The 22,510-nt window shown below is 43.3% G+C and overlaps 1 protein-coding gene across 1 annotated transcript in view; it reads right to left on the bottom strand.

Moving 5' to 3' along the window:
• Pde3a (phosphodiesterase 3A) overlaps positions 1–12,427 on the bottom strand; it is a 260,721-nt gene extending 248,294 nt beyond the window's left edge. The window contains exon 1 of the mRNA XM_051155535.1: positions 11,293–12,427. Coding sequence (XP_051011492.1) covers positions 11,293–12,249 — 957 coding nt within the window. The 5' untranslated portion in view covers positions 12,250–12,427. The remainder of the gene's footprint in view (positions 1–11,292) is intronic.
• Positions 12,428–22,510: the final 10,083 nt, after the last annotated feature.

Below are 22,510 nucleotides of genomic sequence, written 5' to 3'. Positions count from 1 at the left end.
TCCAAGAGTAAAGCTAGTCACTGCTCGAGATAAGAGGCACCCAGCTCTGTAACTGTTAGAACCTTCGTTTTCTAAATACTGTACTAAAATGGCTAGCAAATTCACAACTGGCTTGATCACAATATGACGGTGGACAGGAAGTGTAAGAGTAAAACTAACTTCTCAATTTGTTAGTTGTTTTTCCAATAGAAACAATATTTAGATTTTGCAAAGTAACATATTCAAAGGACTCTCAACTTTGAAAGTTGTCATTATCAAAAATAAAATCTGCTGAAATAATTGACAGCCATAGAAAGAGAAAGCAACCTCCATTAAACTGTCAGAACTTTTTCCTAAATATTCTACCAAGTTTATCTAAGGGTCATGAAAGTCTAAATAGCACTGTCAAATTTTTAAATGTCTTATTTCAGTTAAAAGACATCTCTATTAAAATGGAACCAGCAAACTGTTGCTTATTTAGTTAAAAATTTCCTGTTTTAACAAGTCAAATTCTATTAAACACCAGGATCATGAAGATACAATTCCTGTGTAAACCTACCTACCTACCCTCCTTCTTCCCTCTCTTCTTCTTCTTTCTTTCTTCCTTCTTTCCCTACTTTCCTTCTTTCTTTTTATTTCTTTTTCTGTCATGATCTATAGCCCAGGCTGGCTCTGATCTCATGATCCACTTACTTCAACCCAATAATGGCGATTTTTGTGCTATGCACCTCCATGAGTGGGTATATTGATTTCCTTTGCCAGAAAACTTTCACCAACTTGGTAGGGCTGCAGAGATGAATCAGTAGGTAAGACTCTTGCAGCACATCAAGTTCAGTTCCCTACACCCACCTGTAACTCCAGGCCAAGAGGAACCAACACCCTCTGCTGCCTTCCAAGGACACCTACATCATGCAAGTGCACATGCACACACACACACACACACACACACACTTAAACATCGAATATTTAAGAAACAGTGGTCTTGAAGGTAGACTTGGGGGACTTTCAGTTATCAGTAATCTAAAATTGAACAAACAAGGCACATGTTAAACATGGATTTCCCAATATTGAGGGTGCAGGGAAATTCAGCCCTTTATGGGAGGCATCACAGAAGGCTTTTAAATAACATTTTATTATTTTTACTTATGCGTATGAGTGTTAGCCTATATGTATAAAAGTGCAGCGTGTGCATGGTAGGAACTGAACACAGATCCCCAGCAAAAGCAGTCAGAACTCTTAAACCTTGAGTAATCTTCCTGGGTTCTCAGAAGCCATTTGCAAGAGCAACAACAACAAAATGCCAACCTCACATCACACTTGTAAGTTCTCAGACTTATCCATAGCTTCTTTTCCTTGCTTTAAACATTTTAGTTTCTACCCATTCTCAAGGGACATGGGGGAATAAATATTTTATTTAACAGACATTTCTTTTCCATCCACATACCCTGCCAGCCAGCACCTACAAAAAGCAAGGCACTCAGCCAAAATTTTCTAAGGAAAATGTTATGGGTTAGATGCGGAGACTGCAAACCTGATTTCTTTTCTAAGGGATATTATCATGGTCTGAATATAATGTCTTTAATTCCAAATCTTAGAAAGAAAATCCCCCATGAAGCATAGGACACTCTCCTACCGAAGCTCTTGGACCCTGCTACAAACACTGGATCCCAAAACACTGACCCTGCAGTTGGGGGTGGGGGGAGATCTCAGGCCACAAAGCTGAGCATGGCCTCTGAAGGACAGTGCCCCACATGAACCTATTTTGATCCTCGGAAATCCTTTGGATAAAAACAAACAAGTTTCTTTATTTGTATTCACACCACCTTCAAAAGGTGACAGGGATACCGTGGCTGCACAGAACAACACACAAATTTGCCAGAAGACAAAAATCCCCCCCAACAAACCTCTCCATGATTTAAAACTTACAGGAAATATTTGCCACAGCCTTCGCACGAGTAAATGTGCTTTACAGTGACCTCAAAAGAGGGAAACATTTTATTAAAACCCTGTTAACCCCAAACCACAAGTTTCTTGCATAAAATCACTCCAGTGTTCTCAAAGTTACCTGTGGAAAACAGAAAGGCACTCCTTAACATTTTTTAGGTGCCCTTGAGAAAGAAGACTCTATTACGTAAAAAGGATGTGGAAAAAATGGAGCAAGAGGGAAGGAGACAGACAGACAAAAAAGGTTACTAGGGGAAATTTCTAGAAGACAAATGAATAGACCTAAGTATAGAAAGGGAAGCAATGACCAGCTACATTTAAAAGTGAAGCCTTTCATAGGGCAAATGTCTATTACTGTACAGATTTTTTGGGTGGCTCCATCAAGTCTAAAGTCAGCATCACTGGAGTGAGCCTCATCCAAAACTACTTCTTTTTATTCAAATATGCTTATCTATATAACATTATTATGCAGATAATTATTAATTATTTCCATGACAATATGTGAAAAATCTAGGTTAAAACTACTTTTAATCTTCTTTGTAATAGTAAAATAATATGCCTTGACTCAAGTGGCTATTTGTATCATATTCAGATAAAAAACCATGACCTACAGAATACATGCATTACTTTAAAATTAATTGTATATGTCTAGGTCTTTAGATATGAAAAAGCATGTCATGCATGAAAAGTATTTTTGTCATTGATTATCTATGTAAAAGAGCTCCATTAGAATTAATAAATCCATGGAGTTTGATAGGAAATGACTTTAGACACCCCAAGACTTCTTCCATGAAATCAGTCTGTAATACCAGCCTGCTTTCTGAATTTAGAAAGTACCTAATGTGAGTTCCTATATGCCATGGAAATCTCTGGGCATCTATACAGAATGGAGCCTCTATTTCCAGCCCCTGTTGCCTTCTGCTTTCATGACTAAGGTCTACAGAAACAAAGGTGACAGGCAACTGGGTCTTCACAGGTTTGTCAATTTAGTTGCTGATGTTAGAAAGACAAATCCTGCCCTACAAAGATAAGTACTTTTATTGCCAAATGGTATACCCTGATCACCCTGGACATATGATATGGAGGCAAATGAAATCCTTGATACGCAGAAATCCAGGAAAGACAAACGGCAGTTAACTATGGCACTGTCACGAATCAGACGTACAGACTCTTCCCTAAAGACTGATAACTTAAAAAAAAAGACTGATAACTTTCCCCAAGTTTAAGTAACTATGTTTGAGTTTTCAAATACCGACAAAAGCACAAAATGAGAAAAAATGGCAGCCATTCAATTGCCAGATGCTAGAGTGAGACAAAAGGCGCAATCGAAATTATACCAGAACCAGAAATGTGGCATGTTAAATGCTACCACTGGATCTATGTACATTTATTTTCATTGTATATAAAGATGTAAAGTCAATTTCATCCTATTGAAAATTTACCTCTGCAGTGACGAATGTGGTGGCCATCAGCCACAAGCGTGTCCTGAATCACCAGCGGCTAAAACAAAGAGAAGCTGCTCATTTTGTAAAGCACGACTTGATTATGTGTCTCAAGCACGCAAAACAGCAGTGTACATCCCTTTTCATCTTTGCTACATGCTGGGGAAAATATAGTGTTATTATAAATTTTATCTTTCCTTTTAGTCCTTTTACGTAAACACTAGGAAATGCAAAGCTAAATATGTGTTATATTTCTACTGAATATATAAGGCACTCACCTAGAATGCTGGTAGGACTGTTTTCATCAAAGCCACTGGGTGACACTGTTCTCCACAAAACTGACACAACCATGGCAATTTCCTGGCAGGGGGAAAATGACACATGTACAGGATGTGTACAGGTCACACATGCACATGCAAGTATGCACACGCCTACATGCGTAAATACACACAAGCTCTCACCCAACAGACTGTACGTCTATGGGACCACTCATCATCTCGGGGGGACTTTGTAGACTTTTACCCCTCTGCTGGGGACTTGCAGACTTGACAATTTGAATGATCATTCATAGGTCCCTCAATGGTAACGCAGCTAAGGTAGAATCAGCCATGCAGAAGGAGTTTTGTTTAGGACTCTTCCAGAACGACTTTCTATCCTTTAAATCATAATGTCCCTTACGTGTTTCCTTAGTGTCACATGTACGTACATTTTTTTATGGCTTTTGAAGAGGCTGGGCAAACTAATTTAGGGGAACACAAGCAGCTGTTTTCACTAACAAGAACAGTTTTATAGCTTCTGTGGACATTTTGTGTGGGTTGAGTTTGAAATCCTGAACATCTTTCAACCAATTTCCTTTAAAAAAAAAAACAAAAAAAACAAAAAACCGAATGGCTGTGTGTAAGCTGCCACTGGAGACTTGAGTAAAATAAACTGAAGATTCTGCAGTTAGACTTTTCAATGCCATAAACGTTCATGGTGGGGCAAAGCTGACATTAACACTCCTACCAAGGGCATTCCCTGGTATTCATGCAATAGTGTAAAGTGTTTCATGTTATTTTTACTTCTGACATACAGTATTATTGTTATTATTAGTATTAGTATTAGTATTAGTATTAGTATTAGTATTGTTCTTTTTCATTATAATAACATACAGTCTTCTAAACTTGACTGGGAATCCAGGCTTGAGTCACTAGGTAAAATCACAAATGATGTCTGGGCTTGGCACTGTCCACCACAGTCCCTTCCTGTTTCCAGACAGCCTTCTACTATCATGGTAGTAGCTGACTGACCTTCAGCTCACCCTCCCTCTGTGCCCTTTCCTCTGAAAACAGACTAGCTCAGGTCTGGTAACTACAGCCTGGCCCTGGGTTAAGCATCATTCAACACCCTTGCAAACAGCCGTGAACTATCTAAAGATCCAAGAATGGCCGATATATTCCCTTAAAATATAGCATGGCCCATGTCTGCCTGTATTTTATCTTTATTTCTGAACATACTGTCAATGCACACCCGTTTCCACTTCTAAAGACATACTCTACATTTCCAAAGGTTGCTTCGAATTGAAAACATTTATGTTTAACACTCAAGTGCTGAACATTTTCCACTTATCTGACAGTATGGGCTTTTATGCTTTGTTTTGTTTTGTTTTTACATAAAAGCAGTACATGAATATTTGCATAGAATTTCAGGGAACAGATACATGGGTCCTGGATCCAGATTGAAAGCCGGCTCTATAAGCCTATCTACATACTTTGCTTTCTTTCTTTCTTCTTTCCTTCCTTTCTCTTTCTTCTTTGTGAGATAGGATCTCATTAGCTCAGCTGTCCTCAACTTGTCTGCTGTTGCTGCCACCTCCCAGGTTCTGGAATGACAGGGGTGCAACTCCATGACCCCAATCTCCCCCATGTATTCTCTAAATGCTCATTCACATATTGACTATGATTTTTCCTTATGTAAATGCTTCATTTCCCCCGTGGTGTACTAAGCCCCGGAGAGACCTGGGTGGTGTCTTCTCTGTGTACACAGTTTTGGCACAAGCATGCTGTTTTAGCACACTATTTAGCACAAGGCTTGGTGCGCAAATATGTTGACATGACATTTGATGGGTTGACTGACCAAAGGCCTATATAGATAACATTAGCTGAGAGGAGTGTTTCCTTTTAAAACAGCATAGAATATAAATACTTTAAAAACAATATAGAAAATAAATAATATAACCAATTCATGGTTTTGACAATTATCCACCTGTGAACAACCCACATTAGCACTTCTTTTAGACTTCCGCCTGTGGGGATCAAATCTGTGTAGTTTATGTTGTAAACAGCGCAAACCTACAATCTTAGCCTAATGTTAAAGCAATGATCAACAGGGGCCTTACCAAAAGAAATAGACAAAAATCTCCTGTAAAAAAAACATTTCCAGTAAAAATTCCCTAGACAATAAGACTGTAAAGGCAATTGTTTACTATCTATAGAAAGGAACAGAAAGGTATTGAGTCATGGGGAGATCCACAGCCTTAACAACACACCTAAAATGCAGGAATACAGAGGTTTGGGGCTCTCTGCAGCTCTTCAGAATTATTTGCTAGAACATTACTGGACAGACCCATGCAGAAACTAGTCATAGTTTCAATCAGCACGCAGTGCTTTTAGAAAATATGATTATTAAATATCATGCGGAAGGAGGGAGAGGAAGGTGCCACGGGCTGAAGATCCACAGGGACTAAGAAGCAACTCATCATGTGTGTGTGGGTATGCGTTGGTCTGCATGTATGGGTGCATGCATGTTGGTCTGCATGTGTGGGTACGCGCTGGTCTGCATGCGTGGGTGCATGTTGGTCTGGGTGCGTGTAGATAGGCATCTGTCCAGAACACGAAGGAGACATTGCTCGCGACCCAGCGCAAAAGTTTCAGCTTGTCGTTGTCTCTCCAGACACTATGGGACACAACAGTACCATTGATCCAGTATGCTCACACCCATGTTCTCTGAAAACTGCAACTTCCATGCTAATCCCCGCAACAAACGCACTTCTTTAAAAGAGTCTAGTAACAGGGCTTTCCAATGAAGTCAACATAAACTCTAGCAAGCTGTGGCCAGCATGAACCATATTAATTGAAGGAATTTTAAAATAGAAGCGGGCTTATTGGCTTGATAGCCCCCCACCCACCCCGACGCAGTTATAAGGGTTTCAGCATGGAAGTTTCAGTGTGGTAATGGCTTCAGGTACCCAGGTGCGTGCCGACATGATTCTCAGAGCTAAATCTCTGAACGGAATTACAACAAATTCACACAAACGTCACAACAGATAGAATGCATGTTTTTCATGCCAGTGTCACTCACCCAGCCTGCCTGTACTCCCCCCCTCAGGCGTTTCCAGATGTATTTCATACACAGAGTCACTGTTCTGGCTGTTTATTTAATTAACATGACAGCCCGGCACACACTGTTTCTTTCAGTCCTACAATTAAACTTTTTACACTTTAGACTCAAGACAGAAAGAGTAAAGTGACTGTTTTCACTCCTTCCAACCTCTGGAAATTTATATAGATTCTCTGACTATTTCTGTCAGTTAAAATGGTCCTTTGGTATGCTTTAAATATCAGTATTCACAAAGTAAAACAAACACACACACATACACACAGACACACACACACACACACACATGAAAACAAAACGTTATTTTCCCCCACCTTTCCCAGGAGAATAAGAAAACCTTGTCTTGCCTTTCCATAGGTTGACATTAATTAATTTTAATTCTGTCAACAAGCCATAATCAATATTTATGTTTATGTCATTAGAAGCTGAGGAATAATACTGAAATATGACAGACGTTACAATTTAAAAGCACCTATTTCTTAAACGTGTTCAATATAAGAAACATCAAAATAGATTTAGAAATGTAAAGTATGCTACATTCTATATGTTCAGAAATAGAGTCTGGCACACATGACATCCCAGGTTCAATTCCCAACGCCACCAAAACATTTCTGCCATTTTAAATACTGAAGTTAGACTAAGGCTGTCTGCAGGATTACACAATGAATCACTGAGTACAGAACCTGCCACCAAGCCTGATGACCAGAGAGAGTCCCAGAATACACATGAAGGAAGAACTAAGTCTTCCCGAATACACATGTTATAGTACATTCGCGTGTGTATGTTACACACACATGCACACACACACACACACACACACACACAATTTTTAAAAACTGTCTCTAAAATTATTTAAGAGGAAATATTTCTGTTTATCTATGCTGGGAAAGCTATCAAGTTCTGTTTGTTTTTAAGCAGTGGTATAAGAAAGGCTACTACATGCCCACTATCCAGTGAGTATCAACAGAAACCATTATTCATTCTTTCTTTCTTTCTTTCTTTCTTTCTTTCTTTCTTTCTTATTATTTGCACCAGGAGCCGGGGGGGGGGGGGACTTAAAATATCTTTTTCACAACACTGGTTAACAACTTGACGCTTCTCTGCTACCAAACTTAAATTCCAGTGCACGCACATTCACATAGGCTAGGGATTCTCAATTGAGCACTTAGAGAATCAGTCACAGGAGATTGTATCTTTTATTTCAGTAAGATGAGGCATATATTGTGTGCACCTCTACCTGCCTTTGTGCTCATCACACACAGAAAAAAAATTAGTCATTAATGTGGCTCAAAGGCATCCATGGGGAGGGTTGGACGACTTGTATTTTTTCCCTATGAAACCATATGTTTAACATATTAAGTTCCTAACAAGTAACTAAAATAAAATTGCATTTGGTTTGGAATCCATTGGAAAGTAATGGGTAAGCTAGATTCATTAATTACAGAAAAGTTAGTGTCCAGTAATGTTCTGTGGAACATACAGAGAACAACCATGCCTTGAGTGTTTTCCAGAAGTTGAGAGTTGCATGACTAACTTTGTGTTAAAGATGCAGGTATTTCTGTGTAGTGGGTGTTGAGGGGAGCAGCAGCAAGTTGACAAGGCCGTATCTGCTGCCAGATGTCAGAATTCACTCCCAGAGAACACTTACACCTTAGCAGAACCCCGCCTTCCCAGACCATCAGCCTAAAAAGAGTAACTTAGCACAGGCATCTAAACCCAGCCTCAGTCTTGAGGATACAGGGTTGGCAAGACTGAGCCACGAAGATGCTGTCAGCTTTGCTGCTCATTGGAGGACACTTTCAATTGCCCTCAGATACACCCGGTGCCTCCCCACTTCTATGACCAAAACCTAGACCTGCTGTTCCTTCCTTTGCCTCAAATTATCCACGTTACAAACTCAGTTCTACAGGGAATATAATTCTAGACTTCAGGGGAGAGTGGAAAGGAGTGAAGGAAGGAAGGAGGGAGAGAGGGAGGCAGATGGGTTTGCCTTGTGAGAATTTTAGCATAGAGTCTTCTGTGCCTCTTTGGAAATTCAGAAGCAGTGGTCACTGTCACCCACACAGAGAAGAAAAATGATGCAACTCTGTCACTTCTACACTTCACAATGAGCAATAGCTACGTCGATTCCTAGGAAGCCTCTGTCTTTTGCGCCTCTCAAAGCTGTTTAAAACTCACTGGTTGCCTACAATAACTGCTCTGTTCAGAAACACACACACACACACACACACACACACACACACACACAAAACTATCCAGACAGCATTGGGGGAGTGGTAGATGTTCATTTTATATTTATTCTGGACTTCGTCAGGTATGCAAATGATCACAGCACCCTTTGCCCTCTAATCAGAAGTTTGCTTCCTCATGATAAAAACGATAAGCCATTTACTATATGGCTCCTAACCTTTTCACAGAGTTCGGCCAACGTATGAGCTGTCACCTCACCCTATCTCATAAGATACTATCCCATGTAGGCCCCGCCCAGTACCCACAATTATGTTCAGCAACAGCCTTAATGGGTCATATATAAAAACCAGTCTTCAGTGAGCACACCTTCACCCATGCCCTCTTTATCATTCCAAGGGTCCATGTTGCTGTTGCATGTGACTAGGGCTTCCTAGCATCCTACCTGAGAATTTCTTGCTTTAGAACATCAACATGGCCTTAATAAAAGCCGTCGCCAAAGAAAGTGATCAGGATAGATGATAAATGTGCACCACCCAAGTAATTAATCAATAAACTTTCCAAGCTCCAAGCTCAATGGGACCCTTATAAGATGACTGCAGTCCTTCATCATTTGCCAATGTGGAGGAGAGAAAACGCATCCATGTTCATCAGCAGAGCTGTTCCGGTCACCTGGAACCCTTCTGATCCCAAATCCACTCTGAAGTCCCTTAATCCAAAATGTCAGAAATTTAATTCTGACGGCTAAGTGGCATTAATGTGGAGTCAAATTACTTCTGATTCAATCCAGATTTTTCCTATAAGCTAGGTTTCAGTGTTGGCAAGGAAGAACCACATTACGTTTCCCTTTAACTTACAGAGAAGTGTGTTGTCGATCTTCTTAATAGCCATGTTCCCATTTGAAAAGTTCTCCTTCCTGCATCCATCAGCACACAACTTACCTTATTCTAAACGTCCCCCAAATTTCTACACAAACTAGGTAATCAGACAGGGGCCTGGATTTTCCCCCTTTACTCATAGAGCAAGGTTAGGCCCAGAAATATCTGTTTCTGCTAAACAAAGTTAAGGACATCCGTTTTAAAGCGAGCACAAGGATGTGATGCTATCGTCCAGGCCACCACATGAACTCAAAAGAACCCTCCATGTGGGTAATCACCTCCATTCCAGAAACAAGCTAACCACTCACACCATATGGTGGCCGACATTTCTCGGGAACACCTAACCAATTATCCCTAGGATACCCAAAAAGAAAAAAAAAACTTACTATATCAGAGGGACACAGCCTTTCAACCTCAAAGCCATCCCAAAGGGAAACCGGGCATGCATGATTTTAAATGGGGAAAGTGTACATTTCCATTTAGAGTGCAAAATCAGCTTCCCCAGTCCCCCTCAACATGTGTCAAACCTGGTGGAGAAAAGACCTTATGTGCAACTTGTGTTTAAAATTGGAAATGGCTCTCCCATGCCATGCAGGGTAACTACATGGTGGCACTAAAGACATGTGCAACTCCCTCCCCCAAATAAGAACTAAGCTTCACGAATTCAACTCCCCCTGCCTTGCCTCCTCCTTCCTCAAAGATGCATCTAGCTAGCAATCTTAGAGAGTCTGGATCAATATTTCCTGCAAATCCTGAGGAAGTCACTTGAATTTCTGTCCACTTAGGCGTATGAATGCTCGTGAGAAAGGTTATTTTTCTGAGTGAACAATAAAAGCATAACTTCCAATTCTGTACCATTCTAAAGTTCACACATAGCCCTCAAGTGTAAAACCTTAGTTCAGAGTTCAACGCACACTGGTGTCTAATAACTAGAGTCTATCTAACACCAGACTGGCTGCCAGCTCTCCACCAGACTCACTGCAAAAACAGAAGCCCATGTCAGCACCTGGCTATCAAGGATGCCTTGCCTGGCTGCTGAAACTTTTTTTTTTACTGGCTTTTATTAATGTTTACCTGGCACTTATTAAGAAATAAAATTTATTATATTTTAAAAGACAAAGAAATATAGAAAATGCACGTGTTGAAAGCCGCTTGCTTCTAATAAATAAGTTAGCTAATTCCAAAAATTCAGGGAGGGTAGAAACGCTTCAGAAAGCACAGGGACGCCCAGGTGTAGGAGATTTGCAATCACAGCCCAGCTGTGGAAACCCGAGCACCGCCACTCAATTTTGTTACTTTTTCTGTTGTTCGGACTGTAAACTAGTCCATGAGACAGGGAACGGGCGGGGAGAAAGTCTACTTTCTTAGTTAAGTGTAAAGTTTTACTCTTTGGCAGGCTGGCTTCCCGGCCGGCCGCTTGCGTTCCACTCCCTGCGCGCTGTTTCAAGCTGCCCCGCAGCGCCCCCCAAAGCGCCACCCCAGCTTACCTGCTCCCTGGGTATGCAGGGCAGGGAGGTCCTCCGGTGCGACTTGCCGCTGCAGCCGGACATCTCGCCGGCCACCACCGAGCTGGACCGCCTCCTCCTCTTCCACCACACCGGAATCTCGTCCTTGCTCCTCGTGCTCAGCTGAGACCCGAACGGCTCCCTGGGCGGAGCCGGCCCGGAGCAATGCGGCAGGATCTGCTCCGCGTACCTGGCCAGCCGCAGCCCCAACACAGCCGCCAAGTAAGCCAGGTAAGGTCTCCAGGCGACCTTGAACCTCTCCAGAGAAACCAGGGCCACAGTCCTGAGCGCGCTAGTCAAGGCGACCATGAGGACGCCCAGCCTCAGCCTCAGCACCAGCCATGTCGCGCCACCTAGGCAGCTGAGCAGGACCCCCGCGGCGGGCAGCGACAGCAGGAGACCGTACCCCACGCCAAAAGAGAGCTGCACCAGCGCTTCCCCGGCGCAGCAGGCGGCTAACAGCGCGACAGCTAGAGGCAGGCGCACCCCGGCGCGCAGCAGGCACAAGCCCATCCAGAAGAAGGCGCACAGGAGACTGAAGAGCAGCGCGGCTGGCTGCAGCCAAGGGCTGAGCTGCGCGCCGCCCCCGGGAGCACCTCCCCGAGGGCCCGGGAAGACGCCCCCTCGGGCTCCTTCCTCCTCCTCCTCCTCCTCGGCCGCCGCCTCCTGAGTCGACTCCAGCTCGCCTCCGACCTCCCCACCGACTAGCCTCACTAGCAGCGCCAGCAGCACGGACAGGGAGCCCGCGCACAGCGCCGAGAAGAGTTGCGACGAGCTCCGGAGCGGCTGCAGCCCCGGGGCTCCCCAACAACCTGAGCCTCGCCGGGATAGAGGGGATGCGCCACGACGGTGGTGGTCTCTGCTCGCCACCCGAGCGGGACTTGACCCTTCAAGGCCGGGCTTGATCCGGTCTTGGGCGGCCTCTCCCAGTACTGCCATGCGGTGCGCTCTCCGGGCAACCCCCGCCCGTCCCACTCCTGCCTCCGCTCCTTTCTCGGCCCTACTCCCGGAATCCCTTTTCCTTGATCTATGCGAAGTTTCAACCTTGCAGAGAACTCGAGAGTGCGAGCGAAGACTTCTTCAAGTTGGCAGTTAGCAGGATCAGCCTTGGAATCCTCCCTCCCCACCCCCTTCTCTCGCACCCGCCTTCTCTCTCAAAAATCCTCCCCTCCACGCTCAGCTCGAGTTTATACCCTACGGGGTCTCTTCCTACTTCGCGGTTTTAACACTTGCCGGACGCTCGGGGTGCTCAGGTACCGCTGACGCTGCAGCAGCCAGGGGCACCGGGCGAGCTCCAGCCATCCTTGGGCAGCTGAGCACTAGCAGGCAGCTGACCACCCCTTCCCCCTTCCCTCCTTTCTCTCCCGCCGCAACTAACTCTCTCTCTCTCTCTCTCTCTCTCTCTCATCCTCTCTCTCTCTCTCTCTCTCTCTCTCTCTCGTCTTCTCGCTCCTCTCTCTCTCTCTCTCCTCTCTCTCTCTCTCTCCCTCCTCCCTCTCCCTCTCTCTCCTCCTCTCCCTCTCTCTCCCTCTCTTCCCCTCTCTCTCCCTTCCCCTTCCCTCCTCTCTTTTCCCTCCCTCCCCCTTTCTCTTTCCCTCCCCCTCTTCCCCTTTCTTTCCCTCCCTCTCCCACTCCCCCTCTTTATCTCTCCCTGTCTCTCTCCCTCTCTCTACCACTCTTGCCTTTCCTCGCTCCTTGGCCGATCTTTCCCGATGCTGTCCCTGGAAGCAGAGCTCGTTTTTTTGCAGAGGTAGGAAGCAGAGCCTCCAAGACTGTCTGTGTCCAGTTCATAGGAAAGAATGGGGGGGGGGGGAATAAAAGACAGAAGGAAGTTGAGACCTAGTCTAGAAGTTGCTAAGTTTCACCCGACAGATAGGGCCTGAGGGGAGAGGCTGAAGTAGCAAAGGGGGGGGGGGGCGTGTGGGGGGAGGGAAGAGCAGAGAGCTGATGTGGGAAGGGCATAGGGAACAGGAGCAAAGTGAGGCTCCCTCCCCCCCCTTTTAAAATCATTTTTCTTTCTTTTTGTACACACTGTGTCTGCTGGTTTTGTAGGGGAGAAACTAGTTGAGCCTAGTGCTTAAAACTCTGAAAGAGGCTTCTGCAGTGGCCCACAATTCCGCTTGCTTGCTTTTAAGGAAACTCCCCAGGAGAGCTGGCTCAGGCTGGGGAGGCGCTGCGCAGGGCTGGACCACTCCTTTTCTAGACACTGGCCCTTCCAACAAAAGAAAAGGAAAGGGCTGGGGTGGAGGGAATTGTGACAGCCCCACTCTGGGGCTGGGGTCTGCGCGGCTGGCTCTGAGGGGGTGAAAGCTAGCTTGCTTGCTCCTGTCATCGAAAAATGGCGATTCTTCTAAGTGATTTAACAGGCTAAGATCCTAGGGGTGAGGATGTTCCAGATAGCTGGAAACCCATTTCAATGGCTCTTTCATACTCTGACTGTCCCAGGTCTGTTTGCAGTTTAGAGGTGTGTGTGTGTGTGTGTGTGTGTGTGTGTGTGTGTGTGTGTGTGTGTGTGTGTGTAAGTAACCACAGGACAACTCACTGGAGTCATCACTTTCCAGAGCCCAAACTAAGGTCTTTAGACTTGGTGGCAAACATTCCCTGCTGCTACTCACTGAGTCTTCTCAAGGGCCCAAATGAATCTGTCTTGCTTTTCTCAAATAGAGCAATCTTAGAGTTATCTACAGACAGAAAACATGTAGAGAAAAGAAGAAGAAAAGATAACTAAGGGATGGAGAGGTAGCTCAGCAATTAAGAGCCCCTATTGCTCTTTCAGAGAACCAAGGGGTTCCCAGCACCCACATCTGGTGCCTCAGCTCCACTTGTGTTTAGGTCCAGTTCAGCAGGATCTAGGGGATGGATGCCCCTTCTGGACTCCTGCACTCACACATAACTTAAATATGTAAATAAATAAATAAAATTTAAAGAAAAACTTTAAAAGGCAATTTAAAAAATCTTTCTGGAAGTGGTGGCACATGGGATTCCAGGATACAGAAGGCTGAAACAGGAAACATGCTGTGACTTAGAAGCCAGCCTGGGAAACATATGGAATACCGGAGGGGGAGTGAGTGCACAGTTAAGTATCATTAGTCAGCGGTTGTTTATTGTATGTGGTAAATTACACTGTTTGCTGAGCTTCCTGTAAGAACAATTTCAGCCTGGGGTGTTAGGGCACACCTTTAATCCTAGCACTCAGGGAGGCAGAGGCAGGTGAATCTCTATGAGTTCAAGGCCAGCCTAATCTACAAAGCGAGTCCAGGAAAACAGGCAAGGCTACACAGAAAAAAAAAAAAAAAAAAAAAATTGCAGAGCTAGAAAGCCCAGCTAGTGAAACACACCCACAGAGAACAAAACCCCATCCATTATTAATGATTACATGACCATATACCACAGTAAGTAGCATTTGAAAGACCACATTAACTTTATTGGCCCTTTATGCAAAAGAATTCTCAATCTGTTCAGTAGATTAGAATGATGCTTCAGGGTTCCTGGAATAAAAAATAAAAAAAATAAAAAAAATATGTCAACCTTGCTCAGCTTCAATGGTAGCTATCTACGTGTCATTTGACTCTCACAAATAATAATAAAGTGATTTTGTCTCAATTATCTTGGTGTTCCAGGTTAAAGTGTGTTCATAGCCTGGAGTACTTGGATAATTGGCTCAAAATGCTACAGTGTTTTGTGTGTAGATATAAAGCAATAAAATATGCCAAAAGGAGATGGATGGAATCAAAGGGATCCGTGGGATAGTGGGAAAAGGCAGCCTGAGTGATAGGTTTCTTTTCATGGGAAACAGCCTACTGCAGTCCCAGCTGGGTGCTCACAAAGCATAAATGAACAGGAGGGGGTGTGACTTAGACAGCCAGCTCTTCTCTGTCACTTGTCCAGAACTGCGCCACTGCCCGGAAGCATGTGTTGGGCAGCTAGTCAGAGGCAGCACCACCATCTGTTTAATGATGAAGAAGCACTGCCTCTGCTGAAGACAAAGGAGCCCCTGAGCAGGCACAAGCACTTCTGGGAGTTTCCAGGCCACCCATGACTCATATGCCAGAGCCTACCTGGGACACTTAAAAGAGAAAAACCTGCTTTCTCTTTTGTTGTTTTTGTTTTTGTTTTGTTTTGTTTTGTTTTGTTTCAAGACAGGGTTTCTTTTGTAGTCCTGGCTGTCCTGGGCTCTCTTTGTAGACCAGGCTGCACTGCTCTCCAACTCACAGAGATCCACCTGCCTCTGCCTCCTGGGTGCTGTGATTAAAGGTGAGTTGCTGACTCTTGACGTGTGGAAAGCACATTAAATCAGAAATCTGGGTATATATTGTTAATGTTAGGGGGTGAAAAAGACCCATGTCTACATAATTGTTTCTGATTGCCATACATGCATATCTGTTTCACACACAGTAATAACAATAATTACTACTAATAATAAAGTGTTATAGAAGCAACGCATTATATACTAACAGCAAAACATTACTGGGTCTGGGTGTTGATGGCATCTCGGAGCTGGTCAATAGTGTAAAAGAAACAACATCCTAACACCTGGCTTTTCCCCCTATATATTTTTTTTTTAAACAAAAATCACAATCAGGAAGTTAGCTGTCCCACCAAAAGGGAAGGAGGCCCATTTTTCTGCTTATTACCAAAGAGAAACCTAAGGAAGGTGATAAAAGCCATCCAGGTGCTCTTGCTAGAGACAAGTGAAAAGCTGCAGGCATAGACGGGAGTAAAGGAAGCGAGAGGCAGCGAGCAATTATCAGAACACAAGTTCAATGAAACAGGCTCTGATATATCACACAGATTTGAAGCAGCCATATATAAACTCTGCCCTTTGACATAGGTGGTGACCAATCCTGATTCACAAAGTGACCACACAACCAACAAACAGGGTAAAACGTTATGAATCTCTTTAGGTTTTCAAATCCATTTAGAGTAACTAAACAAAAGTTTATCCTCATCTCCGCCTAAGACACTGCAATAACTAACTGGTCTTACTTTCCTTTTTATAGTTCATTTTCTAGATAGTTCAAATATATAAATTGTGCATATCCCCTGCTTAAAGCCATGCAAGGTTCCTCATTGCACTGCAGACTCTAAGGGCCCCAGGACAAGCTGCAGAGTCCTCCAAGACCTTTCCAGCTGCTCTCTGAGCTCTTGTTTTCTGGTACTCCCACTTTGGGAGTACTGCTCTAACCCCAACCATAGCAATGCTCTCCATTCCCAAGAGGACTCTGTGCTGTCCACCATGCTAGATGGTAACTGCAAAGGGCAACTACAGAGGAGCAGAGAGGTTAAAGGTTAACTCTTTAAAACATAATAGATTTGTTGACTTGTGGCTCCAGGTATTGCTTTTAACAAAACCTCAATTGTTTGATTTTACCAAATAAAGACTCCAGAGTCAGGTGCCTGGGGTGAAAGCCTATTAAATCAGAGAGGCAGAGAAAGCACTCACCTGACTTTCCCCCCTCAGCCAATGTGCCCCCACAAAAGACTCCTCAAACTGAATGTCCCTCCCTTCTACTTCCTGTGTGACTCTCTACCCATCTTCCTGATTTACTCTTTCTCTCTATGGCTTTCCTCTATGTTCACTCCCTGTCAGCTGGTTGCCTATTCCATCTCTTGACCTGTGGTTGACTTTATTTAATCCTGTCTTGGAATAAAGGTATGCTAGGGTTGAGCCACACTACAACTAGAAAAGGGGTTTTCTGGTAAATAACATAATCTGAGGGTTCACAGTGTGATCATCCTGCCACATACAGGCATGAAGACTGCATATTTCATATTTCCAGCCATGCTTGTAGTCTTTCAGAGCTATCAAAGTAACAGGGACCTGGTAGCCACAGATCTTCCCAAGCTGTGTCCTGCATCAGTTCTGGCTCCAAGTGTTGGGTTTTTGTCTGTTTATTTGTTTTGTTTGTTGTTTTTGTTTTGTTTTTAAGAAAGGTTGGTTCCAAACAGCTGTGGCAATAATATACCTGGCTAAAGCAACTATAGGGAGAAGGGGTTTTGTAAAAGTAATTTTTATTTGCCTGATTTGTCATCTCAGAGGCTTACTGCCTCCCTCTGCTAACCTAGGCCTAGTCCTGGAAGCTTCTATCTAGCCTCTGTACAGTCTCATCAAGGCCTAGAATGTTTTCAGCCTCAGAGACTTACGGCTGAATAAGGTCACTCTTTCTAGTTCTTTCTGAACTCTGGCTGGCTGGTTCAACTCAGAAGTTTGCCCCAAAACTCCTCTCCAAGCTGACTGATTGAAATTAGCTTCTTTCAACTTCTGACAGAATTGTTCTACTTGGCCTCATGCTAACTTTGGCAATATGTTCTAAGCTTCTGTCTCCTCATTTTCTGGCATGTTCTGTCTTCACCTATGTGAAGCTTGTTCTCTTTTCAACCTATCTCTGTAAAACTCTCCTGGCAAAACTGCCTCTGAAGTCCATGAACTGAACTGCCATGAACTCAACTCCCCTGTACTGCCTCTCAACTCACTGACTCAACTGAACTGCCTGAACAGAATTCACTAGAACTCAGAGATCTGCATGCCTCTGTCTTCTGAGTGCTGGGATTAAAGGCGTGTACCAACCACACCTGGACCTAATCATTTCCTTACCTGAAACTTGCTCTGTACCAGGCTGGCCTTGAACTCTGAGATCTGCTTGCCTCTGTCTCCTGGGATTAAAGGTGTTGTCTGTATCCCAACTGGATCACAGAGGCCTAGAAGGTCTTTGGATGTGATCTCTTTCCAGAGCAGCCATGTTCTGAATTAAAATCCCTCTACAGGGTTTATTTTGACTTGCAGTTTGAGGTGGGGCAGTTTGTCCTGATGGGGAAGGCATGTCTGCAAGAAGGGCTGTGACTGTGGTGAAAGGAGTGTAAGACAGCTGGTGATGTTTGAGGCCATGGTCTTGAAGCTGCTAAAGAGGAGTGTGAATGCTCAAGTGGCTTTTCTCTTTTATTTTAGGCTGGGCCACCAGGCCAAGGGATGGTACCACACACATGGTGAGTGAATTTCCCCTCCTCAGTGAAAACCTCTTGGCAATATCCTCACAGACCAGGGAGTTTACTTCCTAGGTTATTCCAGACCCAGTCATGGCTCATGGCCAAAGCTCACTAAATACTCAGCAAAACAAAACAAAACAAATGTTTGATGAATAAAAACACAGTAGAATTATGAGAGAAAAAGGGAAATTAAATTTACAATATTATAAAGTTTGATATTAAAGACCATACATTCATGTTTGCATACATATGTACATATTTAAGATAATTGCTTGCATGGACAGATGTCTCTATCTTTTTCCTTGAAAAAATTCTGTTCTGATGAATATACTTACTGATAAAAATCATGCAAACAAGCAGCACTTCAAAAAGAACTGCTTTAAATATATGTATTCTAAATTACTAAATTACTAAATTCTAAATTACTCATCCCTTAGAGAAATAAACATTAGCTAAAGTTTTTAAAAACATATATATTGAGCATGTCATAAGATATCCAGAGTCATTTTATCATAGGCATGGGGGCAGGTGAGTGAAATTTAAACATATACCTTTGGGTAGCAAATAAGCTGGTAAATTCTCAATTAGATGTCTGGATATAAAACTGACAAAGATTCATATTTCACGTTGTTTTCTGCTATTGTAGGAATTGAATTTAACAAACATAACTGTTTTGTTAAGGTAAGTTCTACTGATACTTTCAAATACAGCCAGGAAGAAAGCACAGATTATGTGGGGATTCATGAATGTCATTGGTTTTCCATGCAGTGCTGTCCCTTCCATTTACAATGTAAGTGGTGCCTTTGTGTGTGCGGCTATACACAAGTACAAAGTCTTGAAGCAGGCGAGCACGGTGTGAGAGCTAGCACAGACCTACAGGGCTATCACAAGTGGAAGCATCCAACCACAGTGCAAACCACTGAGCACTGCATCCAATCACAGTGCAGACCACTGAGCACTGCATCCAACCACAGTGCAGACCACTGAGCACTGCATCCAACCACAGAGCAGACCACTGAGCACTGCATCCAATCACAGTGCAGACCACTGAGCACTGCATCCAACCACAGTGCAGACCACTGAGCACTGCATCCAATCACAGTGCAGACCACTGAGCACTGCATCCAACCACAGTGCAGACCACTGAGCACTGCATCCAACCACAGTGCAGACCACTGAGCACTGCATCCAATCACAGTGCAGACCACTGAGCACTGCATCCAACCACAGTGCAGACCACTGAGCACTGCATCCAACCACAGTGCAGACCACTGAGCACTGCAGCCAACCACAGTGCAGACCATTGAGCACTGCACCCAACCACAGTGCAGACCACTGAGCACTACTTCTTCTGCGCCATGCGAAGCAACCTGAGGGCTGATGCTTTTGTGGACTGTGGGCTCAGTGCTCCACAATCTTGACCACTTTGTGGCACAGGCAGAATATTATAACATCTCTAAGTGAATTTGACCTTGTAGCTGTATTGTCTTCCTGACAAGTTGGCTTAGACACTTGGCCTTTCTCTTCTTCTCTCCTCCCAGTTCTATTCCTTAACAGCAAGTCCAGTAAATCTGCCGCAAAGCTCAACAGACTCCTCAGTAATGCCAATAACTGCAGTGCCTCTTTCCTCTGGGTTTTCAAGTACTGTAATTCTCAGAACACTGAAGAATTGATATCATGTAATAATATCAATAGTATGCATGCTGTTGGGGTCTCCAAAGTAATGAAAAATTGTCAGGCTTTGTGACCAATCTGATTTTATCTTACTCTTGTCCTAACTAATAGGGGGAAAAAAGGATATAGAGGAAAAAAGACAATAAATCATGAGTATATAAGTATTAGTAAGAGCTTTGAACGTGTTTGTATTCCTAGGCTAAATGGTCATCCCTCTTTGGCCTCTTCTCCACCTTAACAGCAACCACAGGGCAAATGTAACTAAATCTGCATCTGGGGATTGAGACTCTTGACACATCTCAGACACATCATGAATAGACATTTTCAGTATAAATGTGAGTAAATGCTGGTAGCTGGATGCACTTCAGGTTGACTGACTTGATTCCTGCCCTGTGATAATTAACCTTAAAATGATCCTAATTTCAAAATGTAAGCAATATATGGGCAGAGTCCTGATTTACAAAGGACTTGGTTTTCTGTCTTCTTTTTTTTTAAAATTTTAGTTTATTATAATTTATTGATATTACATCTCGATTGTTATCCCCTCACTGTATCTTCCAGTTCCCACCCACCCTCCTTCTTCTGCCCTATTCCCCTCTCCTAAACAGAAGGGGACCTCCCCCCCCCCCAATGACCACGGCCTATCAGGTCTCATCCAGAGAGCCTGCATCCCCTTCCTCTGTGTGCCCCCAGGCCTCCCCACCAAGGGGCAGTGATAAAACTGATAAAACGGGGATACCAGAGTTCACATCAAAGGCAGTCTCCTGCTCTCCCCACAACCATGGAGAATAAGCTATCCACTCATATCTGAACAAAGGGTCTAGGTTTACTGCATGCATTGTCCTCAGTGGGTGCAACAGTTTGTGCAGGCCAACACTGGGTTCGGATCCTCAGGCCTTGATGATCTCCTTGTGGGGCTCCTGAACCCTCTGTCCTTCTATTTCCCTCCCCACCCCCCACCCGAATTCTTCCATGCCACCCTCATAGCTCCATCTGGAGTCCAGCAGTGAGCCCCAGCATCTGTCCTGATCCTCTGCTGGGTGGAAACTTTCAGAGAACATCTATGTTGGGCTAATATCCACTTATAAGTGAATATATATTTGTGAGGCAGGAACTAGGCTGAAGATGATGCTCCACTGTTACAGAGAGTTTTGGGCGACTGTTCAGGCAGCAAACTATCTCTGTCATCTTCTCATTTTGGAAGCTGCTAACCTGTACTGCCTGTATACTCAGGTAATTAATTTTTTTCCTTCTCAACTCTCTGATGAGGTTGAAGACCAGATAGTTTAGTTTTACAATTAGGCTTAGTTGTTTGGGGGTTAAGATGTTTTTAGGTCTATATAGATGTTTTAAGTTGATAATTATTAGATATGATAGGTATGGATCTACATTCAGAATTTTAGATATGCCAAGATGGGAGAGATGTTCTCTTCAAAGCTGCCAAACAGAAATAGCCAAAACACGATGAATGCAACATATATATGATTCCTGCTTATTTTGTGGTTCTTCTTGCTTAGGTAGTTTATTGTATATATGCGTAATAATATAAATGTATATGTAAAAATGAAAGAAGGAAGGAAGGAAGGAAGGAAGGAAATAAGTTGAGCATATACTATGCATGTCTTTCTGGGTCTGGGTTACCTCACTCAGGATGATGTTTTCTAGGTCCATCCATTTGCCTGTACATTTCAAGATTTCCTTGTTTTTAATAGCTGAGCAGTATTCCATTGTGTAAAAGTACCACAATTTCTTTATCCATTCTTTGGTTGAGGGATATCTAGGTTGTTTCCAGATTCTGGCTATTATGAATAAAGCTGCTATAAATATAGTTGAGCAAGTGTCCATGTACGGGGGAGCATCTTTTGGGTATATGCCCTGGAGTGGCATAGCAGAGTCTTGAGGTAGCACTGTTTCCCAATTTTCTGTGAAAATTCCATACTGCTTTCCAAAGTGGTTATACAAGTTGCACAACCTCGTTTTTCTCCATATCCTTGCCAGTATGTGCAGTCACTTGAATTTTTGATCTTAGCCATTCTGGTCGGTGTAAGACGGAATTTCAGAGTCGTTTTGATTTGTATTTCCCTGACAACTAAGGACATTGAGCATTTCTTTAGGCACTTCTCAGCCATTCAATGTCCCTCTCTTGAGAATTATCTGTTCAGCTCTGCATCCGATTTATTAATTAGATTATTTGTTTTGGTGGTGTTTAATTTCTTCTTTGAGGCTATTAATTTTGAACATCTCTTCTCCTATACTCGATATGCCATGCCATAATAGGATGTTCAAATTTAAGAATAGTTTTTCTTTTCTCAGCTAGAACATATTTGTTATATAAATGTGTGGGTTAAAGTTACTTTTCTTTGTCTTTCAACATTACTGAAATTTAAAGCGGGATTTACTTTATCTTTGAGGGTTCTAATGGCATTCACACTGTTACTTTTATGCACATAACAGTAGGATACCAAGATACATGCTATTGAAGGCACAGGGACATCTTTGGTCTGTAAATGTAATTCTCTATTGTATTTGAAATGTACCCATG

This window comes from Acomys russatus, chromosome 13 (assembly GCF_903995435.1).
Source record: "Acomys russatus chromosome 13, mAcoRus1.1, whole genome shotgun sequence".
Lineage (NCBI taxonomy): Eukaryota > Metazoa > Chordata > Mammalia > Rodentia > Muridae > Acomys > Acomys russatus.
Note: the sequence above shows the minus strand (reverse complement) of the source record. Positions and strands in the feature narration are given on the sequence as shown.